Here is a 21,242-nt window from a genome sequence, read left to right as displayed (position 1 = left end):
TACAGCATTTTTAGAAGGAGAAGTGATTTGATAATTGTAACCTTGTCATACAGTGAGAGACCTTGGTAACTTCATAACTTTGTCTGCATTCGGATGTCTTTCAATTTGTCATAAAAGTTTTTCTGCAGTGTAAAGACAATCCCTAGGGCTTTAACGCTGTTGCACCAGTTTAGATCAAGAGGTGTCTCTGTGTTTTGTCTGAATGAACAAATCCACATGGCCTCAGTTTTGGAGAAACTGACCTTCAGGCCAGAGCAGGATTCAAATTTGTCAAGTAAGTGAAAAAGACGTTGAGTATACTCAAGACTGGGGACAAATAATTTCCTCCAAGTTTGCATTTCAACAACCAGGACGACCATTTCAATGCATGGTTTATGAGAATCCACCTTTACTGAGTCACCTTTAAGTAACGCTTACTTGTGTCAATCCTTATTGTAACTTGATAGTTAGAATACAGATAAATGTATGTCATCGATAAACTTAGGTAGCAATTTCATTTCTTTACAAATTTATTTGTTACCAAGAAAGAAGTAAAACATACCATCAGAGTCTGTTTCTTCTACGACCAAAAAAGGAGCCATATTGAATAAAAATTAACACACGAGAAAACCCTGGAATCGACTACAACTACACAGAAAATCAACATACCTGTAAGAGGGTGACCTTCTGAACCTCCTAGATTTGATTCTAGATTCGTTTCTACTCTGTTCTTTGTTTTCCCTTCCATATTTATGCCTTCTAGAACAAATTATCACGAACAAGTTATAGACTGCAGGGTACCGGGTTTGCACTGTTTTACATACTTTATTCCTAAAACCTGGAACACTGTACCGGAAAATATTAAGTGGACTTCTGTTTTTAGAGATGCTGAATTATTACTTAGTACTTTGTCTTTTGTTAACACAAGTTGTAAATTTTGCTAATCTTGCTTTTTCTTAAAAATACTATTGTCTTTATGTATATGTAAGTATTCAAAGTATTCAAAGTGATTTTAGCATAATATACTTATGCTGCGCTGAAATCCGAAGTCAAATAAAGTCTATGTATGTAACTCAATAGTTATTATTCATATTATACTTAATTTTTATTACAGTAGTCCTAAAGATGTACTTGCAACAATGACAATAAGCCTTGTCTGGTAATAGTGACTGTTAAGATTATTTTGACATTTGCCTTCTGAAGGCAAGATTCGGATCTAATTATAACCACGTGGCGATGAGCTCATTTAGTTACAGTCCAAAAAAAGTTCGATTTATTACAAGCTCGAGCAAGTGCCTACCTTTTCTTCCCATGTCTTTTACGATCGACTCCCATGCTACTGCAATAGAAAGGATTTGGAATGTAATCAGAAGAACTAGGATTAAGGCCCCGTTTATGTGGAGAAAAGTTGTCCCGTGTAGAAGGGTCACTCGCCTACCCGAGCTATCCTGGACGAACCAACTTTTCCTACATTTCCTTACAAAACTTGGCGAACCGTTTACCTGGGAAACAAAAAGTTGGCTCGGCTGGAAGGGTGACCTGCGCAGCCGGGTCACCCTTTTTCGATGGTAGGGTCACCCTCTTAGCCAGGCCAACTTTTCTCCATATAAACACTTTGGCTCGCCCAGCCGGGTCAACTCCGTCAAGGCGAGACAATCAGAGCATGCACGAGCGCTGTTGGTTCGGGCAAAGGGGTCAACATTTTTATTATATAAACGCTCACTGAAGTTGACTCTGCTGGGAAGGTGACCCTCTTTCCCGGTACAACTTTTCTCCATATCAACGGGGCCTTAAGCTTACGTCTCAACAAAATACAAAAGTCTACCGAAGGAGTTCTCAAACTTGATCAGTTTGAAATCAATCCCTTAGAATGCACGTAAACCCATAAAAAAAACGGGAAAATCGAGTCATAGTCTAGAAGATAAACAGTGGATTGACGTAAAAATGATTATAAATGTTCTTTGGAGTGGTTTGAATGCGTTATTTAATTATTTGACCAAGAACGCAAATATAAAATGCCATTATTCTATTTTTTCAGAGATATTCTTATTCCATTTTCCATTATTCCTATTCAACCCCCGAATAAGCGGCGGCAAACAATGAACAATTTATGCATCAGGAATGCAAATTAAAGTAGCGGCATCTGAATCAGTCATCGCGCAATCATGTGGCAGACCCGTGTCCAAATAAATGAATGTTTGCTTTATCAACAGAGTTGATAATTAAAAGTTAATTGGCCACCGTCACTATAAAGAGATTCGGCTGCTGAAGGTTTCGAGCGTTAGCCGTTCGTCCGCAGAGCGTAGCTGTAGCTATTTCTTTTTACTGCACATGTGGGGTTATATATTACCAATTTGCTAATTTTGTGAATTACTGTACAAAGATTGTCATAACTAAGTAATCACCTTTATTTGTACGGCATGAGTATAGGCTAGACATAGCCTCTTGTTTAATTCATTGTGGGTTTTCCCAGAATTTCGGTTGTTTTGTTCTTTTTTGAAATATTGATCTTGTTACTTAAAAATTAAGCCAGAAAAATCACAATTTTGATTGGTCGAGAAACAATACTTATGATTCAGTGTGTTTCTGATTGGCTGCCATGTTTCAACAAGACCTCCGGTCAGAGGCTGGTTAGGAGTAAACAAAACGGCGGAGACAAAGTGAGTTTATAGACAGGAGGAGTTTTCTTCTATGTTTCCATGATCACGGGACAGTAAGTTTGCTTCGGTGCCTTTTGGCCAGTATAGATAAATCATGAAATGAGACTGACTGAGAATTGATTTGTGGAATTGTCGAGATGTGCACATTTTTCGCGTTTTGCGGTTTAACAAAAGCGACCTTTGCTCACACTACGTCAGCAATGCAGACCCGGACTTTACTACCGTTCTCGCTGAATGGCAACAGAAATCAATTATATGATCTGCTGTAATGTTTTTATGGGCGAATTTTAATAGAGTCCCAATGCGCTTAAATGGCATCAATATAAATAGTGATAATTACGATCATAACAGTCATTCCTGTAAACCCGGCATTTCTGTGAACGAGTCCTTCGATTGAACCTCCTTCAGAGGAAGCATTTACATAACAATATGCGTTTTTATGGAATTTATAAAACCAGGCATTCTTTGGTCTGCTTTAAGTAAACTAAGTTATAGTTTGTAAAAGCATTATATGATGTTGTTTGTCATACTTACGTTGGAGTTTGTGAAGGTTGACCTGACCAATATTTTGGCATCTGAGCCATGCTATCCTTAATCTACGTGTCTAATGGTGTCTGAAAGTCAACAAAACGATTACAAATCAGAAGTCTTTTACTTTTGTTTCTCACTGACTTGCTATTTTGGGTCAAGCTTCACGTTCCATACGAAACGAAACGTTCTTTCTGATTTGTACTTCCAATTAGACGAATGAAAACACAAAAGAGGTTCGAATTGTGTCGTGTTCAACAAATTATAAGGAAACATGGCGCAATGACATTGACAAGCTCGAGGAAAAACCCCTAAATCTTACACGCTGCATTAAATTACAATCATGAGTACAATCCAAGCAGTTTCGATGCTTTTTCTTTCCAAAATTTTCATTCTGAAGAAAAATACGAACTGGCTTATTAATTGTAAATTTATATATTCTACAAATATCGAATTTTGAACAACATGTTTGTGACCTGCCAGACACAAAGGATTCAAACGTGTTTTGACTGAGATAATCAATGGTGCAAGACACAAATATGTAAAGCCTGATTTCAACCTGATATAACTGAATGCATATTAGACTTGAAAGATGTTTTCATCTTAGTTCATCCCCACCTATGCGTGACGCAATTTGTCGTATTTGCTGACTATTTAAAACCGGCAAAATCGTTCTAATAACTTCCGCCCAGAAACTATAGTATTCACCAAACAATGAGGTTATAAAAACTTTGCTCGCTTTTACGATAAGCCGCCGCCTCTGTCACGTTTTGATTTCATTTCAGCCAGAGGACCAAACTCAAACTGCACTTTTTTTTAACGATTTGATTCTGAACTGATTACTCGCTAATTAAAACGAGCTACCATTGTAGCTCGATTACTTTCGATTTCACCAAAATTAAACTCAGCTTTGAGAGACTGAAAGCATTGAAAATCAGTTTAAATTGTTCGTAACCATCTTTAACCCTATAGTTTTAATTCATATAATGATATTCCTGGTTAGTTACTTACCTTTTGTAGATATTTAATCACAGCCAAAGAAGCAAGTCGTACCGCCGCCCTCAGACTCTTTGGCCAGCCGCTTGTCGCTTAGAGACACTGTGGGAAAGAAGTGGGAAATTGGGGGAGCTGTAGCATGTGATGATGAAATTGGCGATCCCGTTCCACAACAAGATTGGAACGGAACTCAAATTTCTGAGAAAACCGATAATTTTTCTCAGAAATTTATCAGCAACTAAATTTAGAGGCAACCTTCAGAAACGTAATTAATGGATGACCGAATTCTAGCCTGCATAGTGGATTAGGCCCAGTTTAAACGGCTAATTTTACACGTGCCGAATCTAGTGCAAAATAAGGTGGCTGGTACTAGTTTCTTCTTGCGGGGACTAGGACACTATTGTGCGTCACGGGATAAAGAGGCGCGAAAATTAAAAACAAATAAGCAAAACAAATATATGGCGGCGCGCGGCTTTTCTCTTGCTAGGTTACTTTTGTCCTGTTTTAAACCAAATTCGAGTACATCCGAGACTGTATTGGCTACTAATACGACCTGAGTTAATTCCTTATGTTGAAGACAAGTTGTTTCTGCAGTTTAATGTTAAGTTTGAAAGGCAAAACTGCGACCGATCGTGACGGAGATTGTGAGCACAAAATGCAATATGTTTATAAAATGAAGAACCGACATACTATTGCAAATTATCTCACTTGATCGTCTTAGCCACATTCTATGGTTTGTATTATTTTGTGTGCTCAACGGCTACTCTTACGACGACCTTTACAAACTTTACGCAACATTTGATAAAACTGACACTGGTCTCCATCCTGCCTAATCCTAAGTAACTTTTTTTATCCACATATCACATATGAGCAAAAGTCTCGTTTAAATGCAAATGTACTTTGTAACTTAAGTCAAGATACTACAAATGTGGTGTTTACAGTTAAAAAATAAAAATAAATAAATAAATAATCAAAATTAATAAAATAAAACTAAAATAACAAATTGAATAAATAGGTAAACAAGCAGACAAAAAATAGATGAGTAGAAATATGAGTCTATCTATTTACAGAAATCACACTTTCGCTAGATCACATCTAGATCAGACAGATCCACTACAGTCGGTCACTGTAGAAATGCCTCCATTTCTAGACATATGGAGTGACCAGTCCACCGACAACAATCATGATGTAGTTAACAAATAGATTTCATTTTGCCGTGTGTCTGTACTCTGATAACGCACAGATGACGCCAAAACGTGGTGAGAACGTGACTGATGTTCTTACCATGTTTTGACGTCCCCTGTGTGTTATCAGAGTACCGACCTACGGCAAAATGAAATCTATTTGTTTTATACATTATAATAACAAAGATTTTTGACCACATTTCGCGGAGTACCACGTTGAATAAGCTGAGTCTAAAACTTTCAAGCAAACTTAAAGACCATTTATACACACGCATGCAGTTAAATTAGAGTATAATCCGAAAGAATTTTATTAACAATATTTTCACAACTAACCTTTATTCCAGAAGGATTTTCTGCCCCCATAATATTACAGCATGTCAGTCGCTTCACTGTGATTTGTGATAGACAACTAGCCATTACCGGATTTCTTTCGGCGACAAATTTGGGCAATTGTGTAATTAGTAGTAATGAAACTGAATGCCTTCTACTCTATCATTCAATGATCATGACGTGCCAACGAAAACAATCGAGAGTACACAGCTCTCTCATCAGAGAAGATATGAGTGAGATCTTTCTAGATCCATTAATATTGAAGTTTAATTTAAATAACATCATAATAAATCAGCATGGTCATGAAGAAGGTGGGCAGGGTAATAGGGTCCTAAGGGAAGTGCTCCCTTTTGTCTGTATTAAAGGTCTTGATCGTTTAGTTTCTTTTTATCGGTTCTCCATCAGCAATATACGACTCTGGAAACAACCACCGAGCCAATTTATAACTGAAGAATGTGCTGTATCATTGAGCCGATTTATTTCAAAGGTTTCTTTTTTTTTTTTTTTTTTTGATTAATTTAAACAAATTCAGTTTCATTGTTTAGGACCTCTGTTTTTTTTTCGTCTCTACGTTGCTTTATGAGGATTGCTATTGCTTTGTGTAAACGAGGTCCCTGCGAATAAACTTGTTCCTGCTAGTCGTCTCATCGTGTAAAAAGTACGGCCGGAACTAGTAACTGCAACCAGTCCCGTGACTGGACTAATCTTCTCATGTGCATGTGCCGTCCTTGCCGTCCTTAATTCTGTTGTAGCAGTCTGAGGCCATCTGAATCTCAAGAGATGAAGCCTTTAAATCAAATCTTCCTTGCAAAAAGTCGCCCGTAATCATACAGCACCGGTACCTTATGGGTAAAATTAATTTCGGCGAACGCTTCGATCATCGCGAAAACGATAGATCGAAGAATATGAAGATAGCTTCGAATATATATGTCGATATCGATTGACCTACCATATTCGTTTTGCATGGAGGATTTGTATTTGAAAATTGCCATGATATGAATATATTTCCCCAGAAAGAAACTATTTATCTTCCTATCGGTGTCTTTTGATAATCTCTACAAGTCCGTTTCGCTTACAAACGAACCGTCGTTGTTACCACCTCAACAAGTAATTCCTTTTAGCAGTCCGGGAAGTCCCTATATTTAAGGATAGTTGTGACGTCATGGAACCATTGTTCTCGAGGAAAATGGCGGACGCATCGCAAAATGAATGGAGTTCATTGTTCCCAGACTCTTTATGCCAAAATCAAGGACTTTCCATGAATAATACACGACGTATTTAGCTTCGCTGGGTTCGGTTGCCATATTGGAATTCCCTTGTGGCGATTTGAAAGGATTTTGCGATTTTTTTAGTCCGTTAAACAGCGCGATGTAGGCCTGTTTTTGTCCCGTTTTTCAAGGTAGGTGAACAATTTTCGTGTTCTTTTTGTATTCTTATGAAGTTCCAGATAATTTTCCTCGATTGTTATATCGATAAACTTCTATCATGTTGAATGTGGGGATGGTAGACAACCTAGATTTTCGGTAGACAAATTTTGAAGTTCGAGGTCCCAAACACCGGTTCTGCGCCCCGTGATTCCATGTAGATCCTGTATATTGCAGTGTTATAATTTTTCGCAGTAATACATGCTTACGGGTTTCTTTTTTTTTTTTTTTTGTCCTATCAGGCTATGGAAATCCTTATCCAAAATATCACTTCACTGTGTCGAATTTCCGGCATCAACATCGTGGATCAAACAAGGATTAGAGGAACGCGTTATGGAAATAATCAGAGCACGATTGCCCAATGTTGAAGGGCACGAGCATATGGACATCAAGGTTAGAAGCAGAGAAGAAAAATATGACCAATGACACGTCTTTGGGTAGTTAGGGAAACAGGAAAGCTTTTCTCTCTTTTCTACTCCTTGTAACCTGGGAGCTCCTGGGGCATATTGAACTCTAAATGGTGAATCAGTGATCGAGCAAGTACCTAACAAAATTGTTGCAATGTGGAGTAGTGGACTACTATCCACTTTAGTTGGAATGGTACTTGATTCATGCTACAGAAATCATAGTCCTAACATGTTTTGATTGGTCCTTGGAATTTAGTTTTTTTCAAAGTACCAAATCATCATCTTGCAGTAAATGTAATGCTTATATCAGTTATGAAAAACAATTAAGGCAGATTTCAACTTCAAGACCATTAAATAATGTGGTCTATAGTGGTCTATGTCACTACTATTCAGCGGGACACTGATGATTAATTTGTATTTTAATCTTGCAGGTACAACAGCAAGCTAAGACTATCAAGAATGCAAGACACGAATAATGCAATTAAACTATAAACTGTGATGTGAAGTTCATTCAAAATGGAATAAATTTGTACTCCTTTGTATTCTTGTGATGAGGAATGATTACATTATCCGTATAAGTTAATGGGTGGTATTCATTACTGCTTTGTGTGATTCCAGGAGGTATCCTTACTCACCCTGCATAAGGTCATTACAAATTCTGCCCCAAAACTCTCAAAAGGAAAGTATGAAGCTAAACAGGAGCCCATTTAGATGAACTTTTTTCTTTCGTAGAAACCCTATGAGTCAAACTTTGCCTGTATCTTTCAATTTTTAGAATGCTACTGGATTCCTGTACACTCTTTAACAAATCAGTGAAAACAATATAGTTTGGTGGAGAATCAATAGTTTCTAAATTAGTCATAACTACTTGCGAGGTCTCTGGCCATATTTGCAGTTCAGGTAAATTGATTTTGTGAGTTGTAAAACAAAAAATGGCAATACTGTACAGCATTATCTGTCAGATCTCTTAATGAAGATTTATATATTATTCTGTCTGAGAGAGAAAATAAATACTGGATGTTAGTTGATCTTGCCAATCATAGAGGATTTATTTCAATTCCTGGTTCTGTACAGACAGACTAATAAAAGTCCATAATTGTACAAATATTACTTATAGTAATAATAAAATGTTATTCCAAATTTTTAGTTGTCCACACTTTTTAATATAAGCTTATTTTTAACAAACACCAATGTAAAATCTGCTATATATAATTATATATAAGAGTCATCAACACATCAATAGAAATACTGAAAACATGCACCGTGACAGTGTAATTGCTTACCGCTTCCAAGCTCCTGTTTCAAAATACATTCGGAAAGATTTCACTGAATCATGTTGCCTGAATTCACGTTGCTTGTCTTTGAAAGATTTTGCTCTCTGTGAGAGATGTAATGTTCAGCGCGCGTAATGACCCTAGAATCGAAAAACCCGAGTACTTGATCGCGACGAAATACACTCTGTTTTTTTTATAAGAACGTCTAATTTTGGAGCTGAGGCTGAACGTTCTTATATTTTTTTGGGATTTGAGGCTGACAACGTTCTTAAGATGTTCTTAAATTAAATGGTATACACTACATGTATTTCAGTAAATCAAGCATTGCCTGCTGAGATATGGTATCAAGAACTGCTGATTATGACAAACCGAGATGTGTGTCACCATTGTTAATGTTATACGAAACATGCACTTTGGTTAATTTACATTTGTTACCTTGATTTTATGTACAGATTAGCAAAATAAAAACGTTCTTAATCGACTCTCAGCCTGAGGAATGTTCTTAATACGTTCTTAAAATTTTGGTTAATCTCAGCCTCAACGTTCTTATAAAAAAGGTTCTTACAAAAAAAAACAGAGTGTATGCGTGAAGTACGCGTAAATGTATTCCCTGGATGATTTCGTTATTGTCTAACACTGTAACACATCCAACATTCTCACTTTAAGTTTGGTTTCCTAAAATAATAGCTTTTTTCCTCGAAAGAAGGCAATACTTTAGCACTCGAAGCTCGCAAAAAATCTTCCCTTCGTCCGCCATTTTGAAAATGCTGGTTTGCTTTGGCTTTGTTTTGACACGTGATATACATATTCTAAAAAGGATTCTCATTGGCTGAAATGTGAGTACCGCCTATCCTTACATAAAGGGATTTTCCGAACTGTTTAGCTGATTATTCGAGGCGTTTCACAACCGGAACCTGGAAGCAGACTTCAGTGAGCGAAGTCGTGAGTTTGTACCGCCTACTAGTATACAATTGAGTGGTGATGCTCTGTTGAATTGATATCGAATTACTTTGTATATTAAGCGTTCGCTCGGTTCCTCGAGTCAGTCTAGAATTATTTTTTCTTGGAGTCCATTGTTTAGCTGGCCATATTCATGGCCTTAATTCAACGGCTTGGTTTTTCCAATTTATTGGCTCGATATGCTTCTTCATAATAAGCTATGACAAGTTTTATTGATGCCTTAACAGTTAACACTGCAGACTTAATGATACAATTAATTTCAGAGAAAATGACGTCATGCCTGTCACTGGCAAGGGAAAAACCCCCAAATTGGCCGCAATATCAAATTTGCATAAATGAACTCCATCAGGTAAAAAAAAATTGTGTCACAGTCACGAAAAGTTCATTTTCCTTCCTGTTAACTACCACATTAATTAAAAAATCCATGTGAGTAACTCGACTGATATTTTTTGTTTTGATGGCGAGATATGTAAAGCCAAGAGCAAGCGTGTGATAAAGGGAATCCTAAACTTACAACGACTAGCAAACGCCAATAAAATGTTTATTTTTTTTAATGATATTCAACAGCGCACAAAAGTCCTCAGACATAAAAATGAAAATGAAAATGAAATATTTAAAAAGTCTTTTACTTTTCCTTCTCACTGACTTGTTATTTAGGGTCAAGCTTCACTTTCCATGCGAAAACAAACGTTCTTTCTGATTTGTACTTCCAACTAGTGGAAACAACGCAAAGAGATTCGCATTGTGTCGTGTTCAACAAATTATAAGGAAACATGATGGCACAATGCCATTGTCCAAACAGTTTCGATTTTTTTATGCTATTCCTTTTCAAAAATATTCAAACTGAAGAAAAATACGAGATGGCCTATTAACTGTAGATTTATATTTTCTACAAATACCGGATTTTGAACAACACGTTTGCGACGTGCCAGACGCAAAAGATTCAACTGTGTTCTTACCAGCTGAGATAATCAATGGTGCAAGACACCGCATTTGCAACCTGATAACATCCTGATATAACTGAATGCATATTAGACTAAAAGATGTTTTCATCTTAGTTCATTCCTACCTATGCGTTACTCAATTTACCGTACTGACTAACCCCGACAGAATTACTCCAGTTAAATTACTTCCGCCCTGAAACTACGTACATCATATAAACATTCAACAAACAATGAGGTTATAAAACCTTTGCAAGCTTTTACGATTAAGCGCATCTGTCAAGGGGTGCGTTTGATTTCTTTCAACCAGAGAACTACATTCAAACCGCATATTTTGTCTTAATTCTGGACTGTATTACCCACTAAACTAGTTCGACAGCGCACGCAATTTGCTTTTGATTTCCCGATAACTGAAATCAGCTTTGAGCGACTGAAAGCATTGAAAATGAGTTTAAATTGCTCGCAACCATGTTTAACCCGATGTTTTGGAATTTTAATTTATATCCTGGTTAGTTACTTACCTTTTGTAGATATTTAATCACACACACAGCCAAAGAGTTCGAACAGCACGTCGAATCGCTAAAACAATCAGACGATCTTCAATTCAAGGAAGTCGTAACGAGCCCTCAGACTCTTTGGCCAGCCGCTTCTCGCCTGGAAACACAGTTTCGTACCAAGAGTCCTCAGGCTCTTTGGCCTGCGGTTGGTCGCCAGGACTCTGGATACGAAATTGCCGGAGACATACTGGAGAGTGGGGAGAACTGTTGAAACTATGATTGAATTGGCCCGTGCAACAATAAGATTGGAACCGGAAGTCAAATATCTAACAAAACTGGACGGATTTCTCAGAAATTTATCGGCAATCTATTGAAAACAGTCACCTGGTGCACATGCGCATTAGATACCATTTCTTAGTTGATTTGCATATCACACTCCATCCGCAAGTCTCGCGCTGAGAAGCGCAACCTTTGAAAAATCTAAACAAACCTTGTCGAGTCGAAGTGTTTGCCAGTCAAAATTATTATAGTGATTATAGACCTAATGTCGTATTGAAACACTCATTTTCTTGATACTATGGAATATTTACTGATGGACTTGTCCAGGGAAAGCCGAACGTCAACGAATACCTCTGAAGTCGAAGAATCATTTAATTGTTTATTTCGGTATCCGGTCGTGTGAAAAATCTTAGCTGTTTCTACGTTTCACAGTGTTTGCATAAGAAGCAAATTGAGTTCAAATATTAGCGAATCGCCTGAACTGCAGTGTAGCGAAACGACTTTGTAGCGGAAACTACCGGGAGGCTTTATTTCTGCTTTCAATCATATATTTTGCGTTTATCATAATTTCGTTTCTACAACTTCTCCGTTATCTAAATTTAGGAACCAAACCCATGTCATTACAAGAACGCTTGCTCGACCCGTAGAAAACAAGGTTCTAATAGAGGTTTTCCTTGTCGAGGAGATAATCGACTGTGTACCGAAGCTTGTCTTCGTCTGAGCTCCAAACCAAGCAGCTATGACGCGAAGTTCGAATCGTTTACGAAGATTCCCTCCGGACGAAGCTTTCGCCAGGTTGAGAAAATGCGATTTTCCACATATATAATGGAGATTTGTTCTCCAGTGTTTTTGGTTGATTTCTCTTGTTATATTGGTCAACGCAGGCGATTTCTTCCGCCCGGCGCCTTCATGTTTCCCACCTCTTCTTTTCATGTTCCGTTGGAGAAGCGATCCATACTATTTTTAACTAAATATGATAAAATAATACCATAGGATGAGCAAAAGCATACTCAGAAACAGGTTTCCAGTAAAAGATTGAAAATCCAATAAAACACTGGGAAGATTGAAGCGGATTTCTAGATGTATTCGACGCGTACTTTTGATTTCGGGTTACGGTGGACGTTTTTCAAAATTGACAAACTAGTGTCCAGGTCAGCGCGGTCACAAAGTCCCTTTAATAGATGATTGAATTCTAGCCTACATAGTGGATTACATTATCACTGAATTCTAAAATGGTCGTGGAAGTAGGGAAGGTTTGCTGTGTAAGACAGTTAGGACGACTCAAAGCACATTTCCAACGCGGATTTTATCGATTCTTAAAGAGGAATTTGACCAAATTGTAAGGGACCAAAGCCACAAGCTCCATGGTCTGTCGCCACGCAATGAGTCTACTTCTTGTACCCGTAGCCAGAGATACTTTAAACTACCGATTTGTAAGACAAATAGGTTTAAAAACACTTTTATTATGGCGAACAGTTTTGATTATTAGTAGTAATCCTAATTATTAGTAGTTACGGTTTTTATAATATTTGTCATATATTTATAGATAATTTTTAGTTCCCTTGTAAAGTAAGTCATATTTCAGCAGGCCCGGGGGCTGCAATGATTTTGCTTCTTAATAAAGCTATCTAGAGTATTCAATTTTCCAATGGCAGGTCCAGGTAGTTCAAAACCATATCAGTGTTGTGTATCCACTATAGAAGCTATCTCCTCGATGGAAAAGGGGGGTTGGTTTCTGAAGAAACCGTGGTGCTGCGTCGGTGGGGTGTAGAAATTAATCTTCGGTTTATCAACACAGTTGATAACCGTGAAAAGGTAAATTGGCCACCACAAAGAGATTCGGAGATGCTGGCGTTTCGAGCGTTACAATGTAGCCCTTCCTCAGAGCGGATTGCTAACGCTGAAAACTTCAGCACTCGAATCTCTTTGCGGTGACCAATTTACCTCTTAGTTGTTAATCCTCGATGAAAAAACAACCTTCAGTCAAAGCCTGGTGCTGTTTTTATTGCAATAAAAAAAAATGCGCATTCGTACTGAACGCCGGAGCCATTGGGTCCAAGCAACGAGCTACTAAATCCCTAAACATCTTTTGATCAGAAATAAAATAGAAACAGCGGTGATAAACATAACAAACTTGCACATTTTATATAACTTGACGTTTCGTATGCTAGTCAACATACATTTTCAAAAGTGACCGTTAAATAAATTTTTAAGACTACAGTAGAACCCCGGTAACTCGAACTCTGAAGGGAAACGAAAAACTGTTCGAGTTAGCGGGGTTTCGAGTTATTGGGGTCGATTAAAATATTCAATTTTTCGGGTTAATAATTAATAGTTTATTGATTTTCAGCACTTCGGTATACAATACAGTGCAGATTAAACTTATCTCACGAGAAACTAATACGTTTTGTTATCTGTTCGTTGCACTAATTTAAATCAAATTGCTCCAGTCTTTGATATGGTGTTAGAATTCCATCACACAACAAGAAATGCTAATGGCATATCTCAATAGGCATCCGTGGCGAGTTATAAGAACCAAAAATTCGAGTTATCGGGGTAAATTTTGATAAAGGGAAACGAAATTTAGTTCGAGTTAGCGGGGTTTTCGAGGTATCCCAGTTCGAGTTAATCAAGTAAAAATGACTCAAAAGTTGGGTCAAATTCAAGAGAATTGAGACTCAGTTCGAGTTAGCGGGGGAGTTCGAGTTATCCGAGTTCGAGTTACCGCGGTTCTATTGTATATATATAGTGGTGATGAATCTACTAAAGAGCTACAGCTTATTGATAAAGCTTCAGCTTCTCACCGCTGACGTTGACATTAAAAACTAGCTTAAGTTCTTGAATAAACAAGGTTTCCTTGATTTTATAGTGATAACCACTTTATCCCGACACTAAAATATCGAAATCATCTCACTTGATATTGTGTCCGGTGGTTTTGGCATGGTCAGCAATGGCTGACGTGCTATCATTTTTAACGAGGGCCTTGAAGTGTTCCGTTTTCCTGTCACGAAGTCGTCGCTTTGTTTCACCGATGTAAAATCATTGCAGTCCCAACAACCGTCTTTTTAAATGATTCTTGATCAGTATTGAGAACGATTCAAGCAGTCCTTGTAAGGAAAGAAAGATTTGATCGGATCCCCTTTAAACTAAAAAAAATAACGGTCACTTTTGAAAATGTATGTTGAATAGCATCACCACTGTTTGTATTTTATTTCTGATCAAACTACGATGAACCAAGAACAATCTTTTGATCAATTTGTGTTTGTAGTAGCTGGAAACTCTTACAGTACGGAATTTCCTTCCCGTGCAAATTTTGAAAACTTCCGCCGCAGCATCTGTATTTTGATAGACAGCGTGTTGGGAGCTAACTTGCGAGTGCGACTGCTGCGCACATGGTTGCACATGGTCACATGGTCGCTGCGCGCTGCCGGTACAGTGCTCTACCAATTACCAGCTCCCAGTTGGTTTGATAGCTCAATTGGTAGAGCACTGCACCGGTATCGCACAGGTCAAGGGTTCAAATTCCGTTCAAGCTTGAATATTTTCAGGCTTTCTTTTCGCAACTTCTTTAAATTGCGTCTATAACTTTCTGTAAAATTCTGTTTGTTTTAAAAAGATGGGTTGACTAGTAGGATAGTATGATGAATGGAACTTTGAAAAATGAATTCAGGTACAGGAGGGCGAGACATTGTGGGACATCTTCATTCAGGTGGGGCTCTCTCTTCTCGCTCTTGGGGGCGGGAAAAAGGGAGACCATTGTATGACCCAAATAATCGGGTTTTTTTTTCTTTATTTTTAAACATGTCAAACTCCGAAAAACTGAAAAATCTTTCCTGTCATAAAGTGACAGACAAAAGAAAACCTTTTACAAGTGCAATCATGACACATGTAACCTTAGCTCCCCACCCCTCTCCCCCTTCCCCTCGCTCCTAAGAAGTACAGCTCTATGATATAAAGAAACAAATATTAATGCAAAAAGTTTTAATCTACTCATATGCCGTTAAAGACCTACAGTATTGCACGACTTCATTTAATTGAGCGTGAAAGAGAAACTAAAATATAACATGCACTAAATGCTGATATGCAATCTTCCTAACAACATCTTCAAACCGTTAAAAGTAGCGGATCTTGTATTTTAACAAAAATTATTTGGCAAATCCTATGGACAACTCAGCTGGCTTGAGAGTTAGCTTATACTAAGCTCTTTTTGGCCGCCTGCAGCGAGCCGATTGTCGGGCTGTATCGGCCTACGCAGAAAAAGAGAAACAGTAAAACAAAAAACAAAAAATAGCCAATATTTTTTTAAGTAAAATATAGAGAAGTCCACCAATTCGCACCAAATGGAGCAATCCACTGCTTCAAAGCGCTGGCAGGTTACTCCTCAAGATCAAAATGGGGCTAAAATAGAATCTGGTTAATCTTAAGTTAATATTGGTAAGTATGATACCAAACTGCTTGAAAAGAGTTAAAAAGTTTTAAATTTCCATCTTTTACCAGCGCTTCTGGCAGGCATAATAAGGCGGCCAATTTCGCGAGCAGAATTTATCCAAACCAACTCGAAGCGTATTCTATTTCCAAGAGTAAATAGGGTCCTTAAGCACCGGACAAATCTATGACGCGGACGTGACACCATTACCGAAAAAACTGGAAACGAGAACGTCGTCGGGAGACTATGTTTGAATTTATAATCTGGATTTCATATCTTAAAATTAAAGTGCAGAATGTTTCAACAGCAGGATTTCAGCTTTTTCTATCGAAATTGAACGCGGAATTTATGGTGTAGTGTTTGAGTTTCAGGATTTGATTGAAGAAATTCACGTTTGGATTGAATGATCAAATGTTTGAATTAAAAAATGGCATGTTTGAATCGACGAAATGCATGCCTGAACTGAATGATAGGCCAGGCAATACAATGAATGCATGTTTAACTTGAAGAATGGCATCTCTGGATTGAAGAAAAGGGTGTTTGGATTGAAGAATCGAATGTTTGAAACAAACAATTCCATATTTGGATTGAATGATGGAATGTTTGAATCGACCCATTCCATATTTGCACTGAAGGATTGAATGTTTGTATTGAAGGATCGAAAGTTTGAACCGAACAATTGCAGATTCGAATTGAAGGATCGAATGTTTGAATTGAAGGATTGAATGTTTGAATTGAAGGATCGAATGTTTGATTTGATAGTTTGAATTTTGACACTAAAAACGCGCTATACGGTTTGGACGACCCGTTCCCGTTATCAGCATGATCACCAAAGAAGTTATGAGTTTTATTTACGAAAATCACCATCAGAGACTAACTCAATGGAATCAATTTTTGTTAAGCCCTGCATCTCTGCAAGAGTACGCAAATGCAATTCACCGTGCTGGCGCTGCTCTCGACAATTGTTTCGGATTTATCGACGGAACAGTGCGTCCAATCTGTCGTCCAGGAAAGGACCAAAGGCTAGTGTACAACGGACATAAAAGGGTGCATGCCCTCAAATTCCAATCTGTGAGTTTTCCAAATGGAATTATTGCCAATCTGTTTGGTGCAGTAGGTATGAGCTAATTTGTATTCCATATCTTAGCTACCTATTGTAGCTACACCACTCCCCATTTGTAAACAACAATAATTTTAATGAAAGTGAGAAGTGATCATCGCAGTGAATTTTCCAATTTATGCAATTAGAAATTAGAAGCCTGAAAAGAAAAAAAAAATCAGGCTTCAACGGGATTCGAACCCGCGACCTCCGCGTCACCGGTGCGATGCTCTACCAACTGAGCTATGAAGCCACACATGTTCCCATTTTCCCGTGAGAGGAGTGAAATGATGTAAATATATGAACTGCGGATGTAGATGATGTAGATAATTTTAAACTACGTCTGTTTTAGTTAAGTCTGGCCCAGACTAATGACAAAGATGACTTTGTAACAGACTAGAAAGCCACTGCTTGGAGAACATTTGCAGTCTACATATATATACCCTCAGAGAAACTAGCCTGTTGGAGCCCTTTCAAGGCAGCTATAGTTATCAGGGTTTACCTCCTGGAGCATTTGACCCATTTGACACATATTCATCTTCATATAATTTTTTTATTATTTTCAGAAGGGAAGATGCATGATGCTGCTATGTTGGCAGAGTCAGGTTTTCTTCGTGACTTAAACACCTATGCATTCTCACCAGTGAGCGTTCCTCTTTGCATATATGGTGATCCAGCGTATCCATTGAGGATACATTTGCAAGCTCCATTTAGAAATACAGCAAGGCTCACTCAACAAATGGAGTTATTCAATATGTCAATGAGTAAAGTGCGAATGTCGGTTGAGTGGATTTTTGGAGATATCATTAATGACTTTAAATTTCTTGACTTCAAAAAAAATTTAAAGATGGGTTTGAGTGCTGTGGGGGAAATGTGCATTGTTGGTGCCATTTTACGGAACTGTTTTATACGTGCCTATATAGTAACCTCACAGCTGAATATTTTGATGTTCCACCTCCAGTTTTGGAAGACTACTTACGCTAAGTATTCGAAGTGTTTTACTTTTGTCATACTTCATGTCGTGCATGCCAATCTTTGGCTCTGTTCATGATTATATTGTATTTTGCTATTGTTTTCTGTTAATGCTAATGATAATATTATCCTGATAAGTGTAAAGATTAAAAAGCTTTAGAGAGACCAAAGCAATAAATATATATTATTGTAAATAATTTCATTTCATTGAAATGTATATAATGTATATAATTTTGTTGGTGAATAATAATTATTGTTATTCATATACAAAAATATAGACCGAATATGATCTAGAAGAAATGATGGGATTAAGAAAGAAACTAATTTAACAGTTACAAAAGAAGCCACAGTATAGCTCCAGATTTGTATCTGTGGTCTTTTTTTAATAAAAGAAGAAAGGGTGTTTTTGCTTCTATATTTATTTAGTAGACCATCATTTCAATCGCTTGTGCTAATTGTGGAATGAGAGATGATTTTTTAGCCTGAACCCGGGGTATGCAGCTTGTTAGTTATAATTACATGTATCTGCCATATAATTTTTTTATTGAACAAACGTTCATGAAATAATTAGATAGTTCACTCAAGCACATGAAATTAACAATATTTATTGCCATCAAACAGAGGATTTGACACCAGCATTAAATTTATAATTATGTAACAACTTTTGAGACCCAGTGTTTGTGCTAAATTTGTACTTAGACTTGATTTGGGCATATTTAAAGGTTCAAAATACATTATCTTAAAATTTTCTCATTTATGTTCCAAAATTTACCATGATTTAAATCATGAAATGGCTGGCTATTTATTAGCTCAGGAACATCATGCATTTGATAAACTATTTTTTGTCTAGTCTCTCAAAAAGCTTGAAAAAAAGTTCAGCCTGCTGCTGTTGCTGCTGCTGCTGTTGCTGGAATAGCATTGAAAATGCTTGTATTTGTTGCAGTTGTTGCTGTTACAATACTTGCAACATGTCATTGTGCTTTTTTGCCTCTAGCTCAACCTGAGCCTTCCTCAGCTCACAATCTGCTGCCCTTGCTTCCATTTCCTTTTCGCTTTTTTCCCGCAGGAAGGCTACTGTGTCACTTCCAGCTGAGCGTCTTCTCTTTGGTTCTTTGTTGGAATTTTCTTTTTCATCCTCTTTTCTTCTCTTTGTGGCCCCCAAACTTTCCATGGCTACCTTCCTTACTTCTTCAGCCTTCTCTCTTTCTACCAAGTCGTCTTTCTTATTCAGGTTGTTTTTGTGAATTTCATCAGAGGCATCTTCTTTTTCAATAAGATACTCAAGTGCTTCTTCTAGCTCTGACCTTGTGGGAGAAATACCACTTGCCTTCTCTTCGTTTTTTATTTTCAGACGCATTGTCTGCAAGGAGGTTATATCTGTAACACAAAGTAAAGGTTTCTTTTTAGCTTTACAAAGCTTCTTCCACCAGATAAGAAGCAATCTCACTGTCTATGCAAATTAAGTTGTTTGTGTGGCACAGCTAGGGTATTTTAATTTAAATACATTTTCATTACATTAATTGATTGTTTACTTTTTGGGTGAGTTTTTCACTTTTTAGCATTTTAATACAAATATTTGTCCTAAAATGTGAAAGTTGCTTTAGTGGACATACCTGTCTCTCACTGCCCTTTTGTCCACTCGGAATGGGACATCTATGTCCCTCACCGACACAAGGGCTTCAGCAATAGCTGCCCACTTTGCACTGCGATGAGTTGTGCCCTTCTTAATGTCTGTAAAAGGGTCAGTGGTAATCACTTCTCTGCATAACAAAATGTCATGCTTTTCTGACCACACCATATTGTTCCTTTTAAAACTAAAAGAAAAATCAAACAAAAGTTTTATTCTATGTCAGATAATCATAGTAACCTGGCCCAGATTAAAAAAATAAATTATGTTGTTGCACATTGTACAAGTTATTTGTGCAATGTGCAACAACAACAGTAACAACAATGTTTATTTGTACTGTAACGTAAATGAATAAGTACATATAATACGGTCAATCCCTCCATAAGCGACCACCCAAAATGCCAAGATTTAGTGGTCGCTTACTGGAGGTGGTCGCTTATAATGACAGTCGAACTAGAGGGGGTCTCTTCTGGGAACAGGTCTGACATATCTACTTATTCGAAGAGAATTTATCGCATACATTTTCCTAGTTACAATATGAGCAGTGCTAGGTTGTCACTAAAAATTCCTTGTAAATTCGAAAGGTGCATGGTCATGGTTGCTTACAAGAGGTGGTTGTTGACAAGAGGTTCCAACTATAGTGCTTTGACTGAGGAAAATTTGGTGTTTTGGATAAGTGGTCGCTTATGGGAGGTGGTCGCACATGGAGGTTTGACAATCTATAAATACACACAGTAACTAGACACCCAAAATAACCAAACAGCTAAAAATACAAAGTAAGGAAAGATGCTTAATACTAAAATTGACTGAAATGTTAATTTGCATGCTACAATTACAGAACAAAAACATTGAGAATACACACACGAGTATAGAATAAGATAAATAAGTACATAAATTTATAGATAGATAACAGTACAGAAATAACAAAATATACCAAATAATAGTTTAAAAAAGAATAGAAATTAATAAATTGCAAAGTGCTGAATTTTTAATTTTCTTTGTCTGTTAATTGTAACGCTGCAATACGTTGACAAAAATCAAATGCCCAATTTCAATGTAATTAATCCTGTAGTTTGGGATTATACTGTTCTTTAATTTTGAGCATTTAGCCGGTAGGTTACGTAACTCTGCAGTTACATAATGACCAAGAAATATGCGAGAACTGTGACAAATTAAAATAGTCAAGTTACAATTACAATGGTTTCCTTCACCTTTCAAAGCTACATATCGCTTGTTTAGATGGAGATGACCATAACAAAAGCTAAATGATAACTAGTTAACTTTGAAAACCCAAAACATGGGAAAAATGAAGCAAACCTTGGAGGACAACCGCTCTTCAAGGATGAATTCTCCGTCATTTCGCCACGGCTAGAAAGTAAACAAATAGTGAACGTCGGTTTTCCGCGCAATAATTGAGTTAAATGGATTTATGTTGACAAATTAAGATTCGTTTACTTTATTATCGGTTACCTTAAGTTTTTTTTCCTACCTTTTGAAAACTTTGTGTTGCAAAAATGACCGTCGTTTCGACGAAACGGGACTTGATAAAGTTTGTCGTCGGGGACGTCAACAAGACGAGAGGCGATAACGGTAACCAGGGGCAACAAGAGTTAATTATGCAGATTTGTACTTCCGGTGGACGTCCGCGTCATAGATTTG

General features: G+C 37.3%; 1 protein-coding gene, 1 long non-coding RNA gene and 1 pseudogene across 13 annotated transcripts in view; 1 reads left to right on the top strand and 2 right to left on the bottom strand.

The window, feature by feature from the left end:
* LOC146474040 (uncharacterized) overlaps positions 1-11,303 on the bottom strand; it is a 56,470-nt gene extending 45,167 nt beyond the window's left edge. For 9 of the 12 annotated variants that reach the window (XM_085117313.1, XM_085117321.1, XM_085117320.1 and 6 more), the window contains exons 1-5: positions 11,205-11,303; positions 4,179-4,265; positions 3,174-3,253; positions 1,280-1,318; positions 649-738 (exon numbers count right to left, since the gene is read on the bottom strand). In XM_085117313.1, the coding sequence (XP_084973439.1) occupies positions 649-738; positions 1,280-1,318; positions 3,174-3,223 (179 nt within the window). In that variant the 5' untranslated portion in view covers positions 3,224-3,253; positions 4,179-4,265; positions 11,205-11,303. The remainder of the gene's footprint in view (positions 1-648; positions 739-1,279; positions 1,319-3,173; positions 3,254-4,178; positions 4,266-11,204) is intronic. The other 3 variants (XM_085117316.1, XM_085117317.1, XM_085117318.1) reach the window with 3 other exon arrangements.
* Positions 6,984-8,044, top strand: LOC146474041 (uncharacterized). The gene is made up of 3 exons (XR_014866251.1): positions 6,984-7,076; positions 7,424-7,494; positions 7,940-8,044. It is a non-coding gene; the product is annotated as an uncharacterized LOC146474041 (long non-coding RNA).
* A 7,488-nt stretch (positions 11,304-18,791) lies between the features above and the next one.
* LOC146474039 (uncharacterized) lies at positions 18,792-20,941 on the bottom strand (annotated as a pseudogene).
* Between the last annotated feature and the right edge of the window lie 301 nt (positions 20,942-21,242).

The sequence above is a fragment of the Pavona decussata genome, unplaced genomic scaffold, assembly GCF_977016875.1.
Source record: "Pavona decussata unplaced genomic scaffold, jaPavDecu1.1 SCAFFOLD_91, whole genome shotgun sequence".
Taxonomy (NCBI): domain Eukaryota; kingdom Metazoa; phylum Cnidaria; class Anthozoa; order Scleractinia; family Agariciidae; genus Pavona; species Pavona decussata.
The sequence above is the reverse complement of the archived record's forward strand: the minus strand, read 5'-3'. Positions and strand labels throughout refer to the sequence as shown.